The sequence below is a fragment of the Mandrillus leucophaeus genome, unplaced genomic scaffold (genome assembly GCF_000951045.1).
Source record: "Mandrillus leucophaeus isolate KB7577 unplaced genomic scaffold, Mleu.le_1.0 Scaffold506, whole genome shotgun sequence".
Lineage (NCBI taxonomy): Eukaryota > Metazoa > Chordata > Mammalia > Primates > Cercopithecidae > Mandrillus > Mandrillus leucophaeus.
In genome coordinates, this window is record NW_012105431.1 from 742,517 (window position 1) to 752,993 (window position 10,477).

Below are 10,477 nucleotides of genomic sequence, written 5' to 3' on the forward strand. Positions count from 1 at the left end.
CTGCCTCAGCCTCCCAAGTAGCTGGGACTACAGGCACCCGCCACTCGCCCGGCTAGTTTTTTTTGTATTTTTTAGTAGAGACGGGGTTTCACCGTGTTGGCCAGGATGGTCTCGATCTCCTGACCTCGTGATCCGCCCATCTCGGCCTCCCAAAGTGCTGGGATTACAGGCTTAAGCCACCGCGCCGGGCCTTTTTTATTTTTTGAGACAGAGCCATGCTCTGTCCCCGAGGCTAGAGTGCAGTGGAATGATCTCCGTTCACTGCAAACTCCGCCTCCTGGATTCAAGCGATTCTCCTGCCTCAGCCTCCTGAGTATCTGGGACTACAGGCATGCGCCACCACACCCAGCTAATTTTTGTATTTTTAGTAGAGACGGGGTTTCACCATGTTGGTCAGGCTGGTCTCGAACGCCTGACCTCAGGTGATCTGCCCGCTTCTGCCTCCCAAATTGTTGGGATTACAGGCATGAGCAACCTCACGTACATTTCAAACAAGTGACTCGGTCATTCCCTGCATGCAAAGGTCTGGTATACAAAGATGTAGGGCAGGGGACACACGAAACAGGAAGCCTGGCCCATCCTCACCCTTTGCCAGTGTGGTTATGAAAACCAAGAGCAGCCAGGCGAGGTGGATCATGGCTGTAATCCCAGCACTTTGGGAGGCCGAGTTGGGTGGATCACTTGAGGTCAGGAGTTTGAGACTAGCCTGGACAACATGGTGAAATCCGGTCTCTACTAAAAATACAAAAATTAGCCGGACGTGGTGGTGCATGCCTGTAGTCCCAGGTGCTTAAGAGGCTGAGGGAGAATTGCTTGAACCCAGGAGATGCAAGTTGCAGTGAGCTGAGATTGTGCCACTGCACTCCAGCCTGGGCGACAGAACAAGACTCCGTCTCAAAAAAACAAAAATCCAAAAATGAAAAACTAAACCAGAAAAACCGGATGAGCAACAGGGATGAGTCAGGAATGTGTTTTCTGCCACCCCTCGTCCCATTTCCTTGGCTAAGCTGTGGCCAAAGCACTCCCGGCCTTTTACACGTGGGACCTGCTGCTGGCTGTGGAGGCAGGAAGACTCTCCTCTCCAAATGAAACCGTGCGTGGGAAGAGTCACCCAATTCTCTCTGTGGCAGGGAGCGGCAGCCATGGAGCTCCTGGGTCTCCTGACAGGGGCAGGGCCTGCTGTTCCAGGGTGCCCGCCACCTCCCAGACCAGCTTGCACCACCTGCCTGTTAAGCTTGGTGTTAAGAGAAAAGGCAGGGATGAAAGAGACCCACGTGTAATCTCCATGTGAATTACACTTTTTTTTTTCAGACAGAGTCTTGCTCTGTCCTCCAGGCTGCAGTGCAGTGATGCAATCTCAGCTCATGGCAACCTCTGCCTCCCAGGTTCAAGTGATTCTCCTGCTTCAGCCTCCCGAGTAGCTGGGATTACAGGCATGCGCCACCACCCCCAGCTAATTTTTGTATTTTTAGTAGAAACGGGGTTTCACCACGTTGGCCAGGCTGGTCTCGAACTCCTGACCTCAAGTGATCCGCCCACCTTGGCCTCCCAAAGTACTGGGATTAGATGTGTGAGCCACCATGCCCGGCCTCTGAATTACACTTCTTACCCGTATTGTCACCTCCCTCCCTCCTGGCTCTTTATTCAAACACCAGAACCGAATAAAAATCGTGTTTAATTGCAGAAGACACATTTATGTTGTAGCGTTTATTGGGTGCCCACCGCCGGCTGGGCACTGAGTTGGGCGTTTGCAGGACACGCAGTCACACAACACCTCACAACAGCCCTGTGAGGTAGGGATGAGTCCCGCGAACAGTCCAGAAAATGTGGGCTCCCAGGCACCCTGCCCGCTCCCACAGCTAGGCAGGCGGTACAGCGGGGACTGAAGCAGTTCTTTTTGACTCCAGGTTCTATGCAGCTCTTGGTCCCATTGTTTTGGAGATTACAGGTTTGGTCCCAGAGTCCACTGAGCCCATTCACAACGTTTACAGGTTTTGTTTCCTATCCCCCACCCTCATTGTCCTTTTTGAAGTCTGGAAAAATATAACTTAAGAATGAATATGAGTGTACAGTTTGGAGTTCGGCAAATTAGTACACGTTCTGTTTGGTTCAGGGTCCCTCTCCATCTGGGTCTCTGGCGCAGCAGTGAGTTCTAAAGGGCATCTCAGCGGCCTCTCTCTGTCCCCGTCACTCCCAAGCACATCTGAGGCCACCAGTGAGGCTCGGACTCATGGGTTCCAGCAGAGGAAGAGGAGCTGGTGGGAGTGAAACGGGCAACAGCAAAGTGGAGGCGGGTAACCCTCCACAATGGCTGCTCAGCAAACACAGATATCCTCTTCATTCTTCTCGACCAAGAATCTGCAGTCCTCCTCCCTTCTTTAGAGCGCACGGCTTAGCTCTGACCCAGGCAAGCACAGGGCTTCCTGTGGTCTGCATGGAAAGCACCCAGCCAGCCCTGCCTGGGCCACCCGAGGGGGAGTGTGGGCCGAGGGTCACAGGACATCCGAGGCCTCCTCTGCAACTGCCTCATCTTACAGTGTGGGAAGCCGAGGCTGCGCGAGGAAGAGAATTCCCCGCATCTTCTAGTACTACCAATCCCAAAGACAGACAAAAGGGACCTGGCAAAGGAGATTCGAGTCTCCAAATCCTCACGACAGGCAGGCACCAGAACCAACGGCACTTTAACACAGAACTGGAAATGCAGCTCTCTTTGGTGATGGGGAACCCTAGCTCAGGGTTCCGTATCTCTTGTGCACTTTTTTCCCCCCACGAACACACTCTAGCCAAACGCGCCTCCCAGGAGATGGAGTGCACGCTCAGGTTCTAGAGAGCCCTCTGGCCTCGTACAAGCTGCGGGCGTGGGTCAAGGCTGCGTGCTGCCGCGGCCCATCTCATCCCTGCTCAAGCATAGCCCGCTCTGGCCTCAGTGGTCCCCATCGTCTCAGCCTGCGTGACCGGGATCCCATTTCATCAAAGGTCCAGGACAGACACGCAGGGTTTGAAGGAAAAGTTCTATCAGCCCACCTGCACCTCTGCCTAATGCAGATGTGCTGTGTGCCGCACACCAGCGGACTGTGAGGAAGCCGGTGTAGTTGAGTCCGACTCCAGCGTCCCCTGCATTTAGGAGTTTGCCGTAAAGCCAACCCAGGAACACTGGGGCATTTCACTGCAGCCGCTCAGCGGAGGTGGCAACTCCCCTCCAGCTCTTCGCCCAGTGTGACCATGACAACCATCTGGAAACAGGCGTCCCAGCCTTCCTCGGTTCAAAAACCGGAGCCTGCGAAGGCAGGGTAAATACAGTTTTTGCCTTTTCCCTTCTATCCGTAACTTATACCACTCCAAAGATTCTAAAACCATCTCTCCTGCCATTAACTCCACTTAAATGCCCTCAACACTTTGGCTGCTAGGTGTCTTGGTTTGGAATGCAGAGTCTGAGGTACTTGAGGTTGTTTTAATTCCGTAAATAGGAAAAGGGAAGTGAGGCAAATACTGAAGCTTGCAACCACAATCTCTCATCGGTTTGCTGAGGAAATTTTCTAAGATGAAAATAGAAAGGCACATGTCGCCCTGTGAAGGACGTGGCCCAGCCGCCTTCTCTCTGTCGCTGTCTCCCGCTACGACCTCTCACACAGGTAGGAAGCCCCTGCAGACAGCAGGGCCAGAGAAAGGACAGCTCGGACGGCCACCACACTTGAATTCTGTGCTTTCCTGGGCATAGGAGTAGCTACAAATTTTCCTTAAAAAAAAAAACAAAAAAAAACACACAGTTTTTCAACAGGAAGAGTAAAGTAGAAGAACAGATCATTTAATTATACAAACAAAATCGCTTTCCTTTGCTCCAGGGAGTCCAGGCAACCTTTTAAGTTCATTTGCTGCCTGAAAGAAAGGTTTTTAGTATCAGAAAGAACCTCGCTCTCCTCCAATATTCACATGGAAAACAAGATCAGAAACAAAAGTCCACCATGGAAGAAATCCCAGAGTGATCCAATTTGGAAAGAATTTAATTAACAAAATAAAACGGAGGGAAAATGGTCCAGGTGGGGCCCCAGGGAGAGAGGGCTCCTGCCCCAGCCGAAGTCCGCCCAGCACACCTGGTGGGCAGCCCCTGGGCCTGTCACTGCAGAACTGGCCTTGACAACCAGACCCACTGTGCACAACGCCACGGCTTCCTTATGCACTCAGCATTATGTACAGATATTAAAAAACCCAACGGCAGGTGGCTGGAAAGTGGCTTCTAGCTCCCCTATGCTGGCTTGGCACGTTCATGCATGCAAAGCGAGGAGGTTTTGCGGGCTTCACCAAACAGTTAATTTTGGCAAAAAGAGAAAACAAACAAACAAAAAGCTAAAATTCATAAGCAGGATTTAAAAGCCACTGAAGTGAAAACGATGTATGTCCTCAGCGTTATGGAGTTAGACTACCACTACAATCTTTTTTTTTTTTTTTTTTTTTTTTTTAATAAAGTCTCTGCCATCCTCTCCCCCGACTTAGGTCAAAGTTCATAGCAGCAATGCACAAAGTCCTCTGTGAAGCCAGTGTTCTCTGCTCCCCGGGTCAGAGGTCACAGGTCAAGTTCAGTCAGTCCGAAGAATCATGGGCGGGTGCTCGCTGTCCTCATCCAGGCGCAGGGCACTGGCCTCGTCCTCCAGGCAGGCGCCACCCACAGCACCCAGGTCGTCTGTGTAGGCTGCAAAGAGACGATGAAGTCACCCTTCAAAGGCTGGGGACACACCACAGACCCCATGACACAAACTGAGGACTGTGTTTTGGAAACACTGGTGTATGTTTATAAACTGCAGCCTGTATTAAGATGTTCTGAATTCTGATTGCTTTCTAATGAAATCTTTGCGGCTTTTGGCAGCTTGAGATGAAGTCATTTGTTCTCTGACATTCATAAATGTCAAAATGACACCTGCCCAGTAAACAGGGGCTCCCTAATGGACAGGCCACAAACTCCCTCAAGCTGGTTACACAGAGCTCAAAAATAACACCAGGAAAAAATAACGATACTAAGAGATTTTCAGGGCGGGCTTCACGAACCGGAAGCGCCGGTTCACGGATGGGAGTGGCGGAGAGCAGTGGGACAGTCCCGCGTGGGTGCAAAACCACAGGCTCTCCCGCTGGAGTGCAAGTTGGTTTTTTTAAGAAGGTGCCTCACACAGCCAAGGCTGTGGCTGGAGGATCTCGCGCATGGGTCTTAGTGCTGCTGCCGGAGGGGAGCCCTTTGGCCTCGTTCCCCTACGGCTTCTGCACTTCACAGGCCCAGCACGAAGGCGGTACTTGATGCAGATTTGCTGAAGGACGAAAAAAAGGTGGGAGGGAAAGACCGAGGCCAAACCCTTAGCAGTACTTTTCAGGGTGGTATCTTAGCTGAGAGGTGGCCAGTCTGGGTGCAAGTCACATGCCCCCAGAGTCACCTGAGCTAGGATGACCACATTTTCTTCAAAAACGGAGAAGATGGGCCTGGTACGGTGGCTCAGGCCTATAATCCCAGCACTTTGGGAGGCCGAGGTGGGAGAATCACTTGAGCCCAGGAGTTTGAGACCACCCTGGGCAACATAGGGAGACCCTATCTCTACTTAAAAAAAAAAAAAAAAAAAAAAAGGAAAGGAAACTGAATTCAGCTTTGAGAGGCCTTGGCAGACCCATTTACCAACCTCGCCTACGTCCTCAGAACCAGTCCCCCACTTTCCCAATGAGGAGCCGGTAGGGTAGCTCCGGAGCCAGCAGGAGGCAGGAGCACTCCGGGGCAGTGGGTGGGGCTAATTACCTTCCAGGTTTGCGTCATGCCCCTTACCAAGTCTCGTTGGGGATGAAGGCACGTAAGTACCTTTTGCTGCAGCTGCGCCGTATGTCTGAGTGACTAAGGGGCAGTCGTGAGAGGCAGAGTCCAAGATCTCATTGGCCGTCTCCAGGCTGCCATCCAGCCTGGAGGGGAGAAAGCGACACAGCTCAGTGTCTCCACATAGGGCGGCCTCGCGGGCAGCACACACTGGCTGCCTTGCCGCAAGAGAGCCGACGTGCTACTCACCAACAGGATGCCAGGCATTCATCACGCAACTTTCATCTCCTTGTGTATCTGTACACATTTTTACATGAAGAGTTTTACATGGAAAGTCTAAAGAGGGAGTTATACCTAACAAGGCAGTGTTTCACTTTTACGATGGAAGAACATAACTAATAACTAGGATTCATTATTTTAAGAAAAAGTCAGGCTAGGCCAGGCGCAATGGCTCACACCTGTAATCCCAGCACTTTGGGAGGCCAAGGCAGGCGGATCACGAGTTCAGGAGATCGAGACCTGGCTAACACAGTGAAACCCCGTCTCTACTAAAAACACAAAAAATTAGCTGGGCGCGGTGGCAGGAGCCTGTGGTTCCAGCTACTCGGGAGGCTGAGGCAGGACAATCGCTTGAACCTGGGAGGGTGGAGCTTGCAGTGAGCCGAGATCGCGCCACTGTACTCCAGCCTGGGTGACAGGGGGAGACTCCGTTTCACAAAAAAAAATAAAAGGCTAGGTGCAGCGGCTCACCTCACTCCTGTTACCCCAACACTTGGGGAGGCCAAGGCAGGAGGCTCACTTGAGCCTAGGAGTTCCAGACCAGCCTGGACAACCTAGCAAGACCCTGCACAAAAAAATAATTAGCTGGATGTGCTGTGTGCCTGCAGTCCCACCTACTAGGGAGGCTGAGGTGGAAGAATCCCTTGAACCCGGGAGCTTAAGGCTGCAGTGAGCTGTGAATGCACCACTGCACTCCAGCCTGGCGAGGGTGACACCCTGTCTCTAAAATAAATAATTATATTGTTGCTGGAACTTTTTGATCATAAAAAAATGTGTGAGACAGAATGAAAATGCATTACTTCTCGATGAACAACTGTTAACTCCCTGTTTTCCAAGGACAAACCTGTACCTCACAGTGAGACAAGAGGCTCTCAACCACGCGCACTGACTTGTGGCGGCCACCACGCTGCACCCTCCCTTTCCGAATGCGAAACTCCACCCTGCGGACGAGGGCCTGGCCTCCCCGCACCTCTCCCCCAGCTAAGAACAAATGCGGCTCCCCCGCCACCCCTGCGTTGTCTCTGTGCCCAGTCCCTGAGGGAGTCCTGACGCCGCCAGCCACAGCCCAGGGCTCGGGGTTCCCTGTCCTGCAGTGGCATCGATTTCACCTGGGAAAGCAAAGCTCCCGACCTGCGTGGCATGGGCCGCCATGCTGGCATCTGCCCCTTTATGTCACTGGTTTGCAAGGAAATAAACAAACATACGCCAGGTGCCCCAAAAGCGCGGAGCAGCTCCGTGAAGCGGCCGGAGCAGACTCACCGGTGCTGCTTCATCAGGGCGCACTCGCCGCCCTCCTGGGGGTCCAGGTTGTACATGTACAGGTACCCATCGGAGGCACCCACCAACAACCGCGGGATCTTCTGAATTCTAGGGAGAACAAAGAGCAGCCACATTCTAGCCAACTGTCACAAAACGGTCTCATTACACGGCAGCCTCACTTTTGGCAGGCCAGGGAGGAGACCCCAGCAGAATGAGCACAAGAGCAGCTGCAGGCGCCTGGTGCCCACTGACCTCAGCTCACAGGGCCAAGGCTGCACTCGTGGCCGAGCTCTGACGCCCATGGGAGACGAGAGCGGGACAAAACTGGTTTCGTGGCTTCTGGGATCATTATGGGGCCCTGAAGCCCACAGGAGAAGAAAGCGGGACAAAACCAGTTTCGTGGCTTCTGGGATTTATTATGTGGCCCTGAAGCCCTCAGGAGATGAGAGTGGGACGAAGCTGGTTTCGTGGCTTCTGGGATTATTATGGGTAGTCGTTGTCAGAGAAGTTTTCGAGGACGCTAGTCAGATAACAAAACTGGAAAACGATGTTTAAAGACGCATGGAAGCCCAAAGCCCTGCTGTCACTGGATGTAATGACAATCTTTCCTGCACTCAGCACAGAACCTTAGACGATCCCAGAACGTTCACAGGCCCCATGTGTGTTCTGAAGCTGGACCCTGGGGCCGGCCAGACGCCTGAGACTCAGCAAGTGTGGTTTCTGTGGCCCCAAAGGGTTAACTATGGCACACTCACAAGGTTTGACTTAATGTCTTTCATTAAAACCGCAGACTGTCCACAAAACAGAACGGGAGACCGTGTGGAAATGGACCCCACACAGAGCGGCAAGCCTAGCGCCTGCCAGGGCGCCTCCCATCCCTGACAACTCTCGACGGACTGTCGGCTCTAAGGAGCTGCTCCTGTTCAGGAGAAACACGGAAGGGGTCACAAGCTACCAGGACTGGGCCCCTTGGCCTGAGGCACACGGGGTGGGGGATGCAGGCGCCGGTTCTACTCACGTGGCTAGCGAGCAGATGTTTTTGTGGCCGCAGAATGGCAGGCGGACCGTGGCGAAGGCTCTGCCCTGGTTGAACATTTCTGTCACTTGGGAAGGCAGGTAGCTGGTGGAGGCCATGAGCACTTTCCCGAAGTACCCGGTCCAGGTGGTGGGCTCCTCTGGGGGTCTGGAAGGAAAGGCCACTAGACACATGAAGCTGTACCCTCCCTGGGGGGATGGCCACCCCCTACTCACACAGACGCACAGCTCTGGAGTCAACAGCAAAAGTCTCCATTCTTCACAGGAAACTTAAGAAGGGTTGGTTATAAGCAGACACTCAGGGCCCCGGGGGCGTCATGGGGCTTCCTCCTCTGGGAGGTGTCAGAGGAGGGGCGCTCAGCTTCAGGGAGAAGCAGCCGCAGCCTTTGAGTGGCCACAGCCAAGACGTAGCAGGTGATCACACATCCCCTTTACAAGGGTGTGAGGACGTCTAGGGCCTAACTGATGACCCCTGCTAGGTCTCTGTAACAGAAGTCTCCAAAAACCTTGAGTATAGACCCCAAAACGTTATTTTCCCGTAGCCTATTTGTGTTGTTATTCATCTTTTTTGGGGGGGAGGGCGGGGCATGTTCCATTTGTCTTTTTAAAAATTGTGATGAAATATACATAACAAAATTTATTCTGACCATCTAAAGTATGTTATTGTAATGCTGATCTGAGCGGGATGTTCTTTTTAAATTTTTTAAAGAGAGGCTGGGCACGGTGGCTCACAAGCAGATCACTTGAGCCCAGGAGTTCCAGACCAGCCTGGGCAACATAGCGAAATTCTGTGTCTACAAAAAATTTAAAAATTAGCCAGGCATGGTGCATGCCTTAGTCCCAGGAACTCAGGAGGCTGAGGCAGGAGGATGGCTTGAGCCCAGCAGCTGGAGGCTACAATGAGTAATGACTGTACCACTGCACTGCAGCCTGGACAACAGAGTAAGACCCTCTTAAAAGATAAGACCCCCGTCACGCTACATATTCATGGCAATAATAAATACTGTGGAAGCCATCCATGTCTCTCTCTGCTTACTCGTGGGCAGGTAAGAGACAAGCCATTCATGGGCTGTCTGATCACGAACGCTTTCGTAGTGAGGGGAACCTGAGGAGGGGCCATCCGCACTGACTAGAGGATGTCCACCTGGGCCCTCCATGCCCTACGCAAGGCCTCTGTCTATTCTGCATGCTGCCCGCGGGAGAAGCTCATCTGCTGGGGCCCGTCCTCCTCACTGCCAAGCCTGGATGCGGAGGTGCTCGTTCCATGGCCAGCTTCAAGGTCTTCACTGGTTAACGATGTCAGAGGGTGAGCGGACCCGTGCTTACTTCCCATCCCGGCAGCAAGAGGGGACAAAGGGTTTTGCGTCATTTTTAAAGGAACGTATATTTGCAACTCACTTTTCTTTCACAGTCTCGAGTTTGAAGATGTGCACGGTCTCTGTGTTGCTGGAGGCGGAGAGGAACATGCCATCCATGCTGAAGGCCAGGGAGCAGATGCTCACACACCTGGGGAGATGCGCAGGTCGGGGCGGGCCACCGGAGCCAGCAGCTGCCCCAGGGGTTCAACTCAAGTGGAGGAGAAGAGTTCCTGTCACGGGCACACTTGGGCCTCCTGGTAAGTTTTATTCCCCTCCAACCACCTTCTCAAACATTTTCCTTGAGAGAGGAAAATGTTCGAAAGGAAATACTAAGAACAATTCGTTAACAGAGCTGCAACCTTCCAGATGACAAAAGAAATAGGAATTCACTAAACCACTTTTAGCTGAATTAGGATGGATTTATAGTCCTAAGCTGAGTAAAAGAAAACTCAGTCATTTAAGTTATAGCCATTCTTTCCACACCAGAGGGTAAATAGGCAACCTCGGTGAAGTTTAAGAACAGAGCAGGCCGGGTGCGGTGGCTAAAGCCTGTAATCCCAGCACTTTGGGAGGCCAAGACGGGCGGATCACGAGGTCAGAACATCGAGACCATCCTGGCTAACACAGTGAAACGCTGTCTCTACTAAAAAATACAAAAAACTAGCCGGGCGAGGTGGCGGGCGCCTATAGTCCCAGCTACTCGGGAGGCTGAGGCAGGAGAATGGCGTAAACCTGGGAGGCGGAGCTTGCAGTGAGCTGAGAT

At 52.6% G+C, this 10,477-nt stretch overlaps 1 protein-coding gene across 2 annotated transcripts in view; it reads right to left on the bottom strand.

Moving 5' to 3' along the window:
• Window positions 1-1,688: 1,688 nt before the first annotated feature.
• The window catches only part of WIPI2 (WD repeat domain, phosphoinositide interacting 2), a 28,491-nt gene continuing 19,702 nt past the window's right edge, over window positions 1,689-10,477 (bottom strand). For both annotated transcript variants that reach the window (XM_011996246.1, XM_011996247.1), the window contains exons 3-7: window positions 9,755-9,862; window positions 8,340-8,504; window positions 7,322-7,429; window positions 5,798-5,928; window positions 1,689-4,687 (exon numbers count right to left, since the gene is read on the bottom strand). In XM_011996246.1, coding sequence (XP_011851636.1) covers window positions 4,575-4,687; window positions 5,798-5,928; window positions 7,322-7,429; window positions 8,340-8,504; window positions 9,755-9,862 — 625 coding nt within the window. In that variant the 3' untranslated portion in view covers window positions 1,689-4,574. The remainder of the gene's footprint in view (window positions 4,688-5,797; window positions 5,929-7,321; window positions 7,430-8,339; window positions 8,505-9,754; window positions 9,863-10,477) is intronic.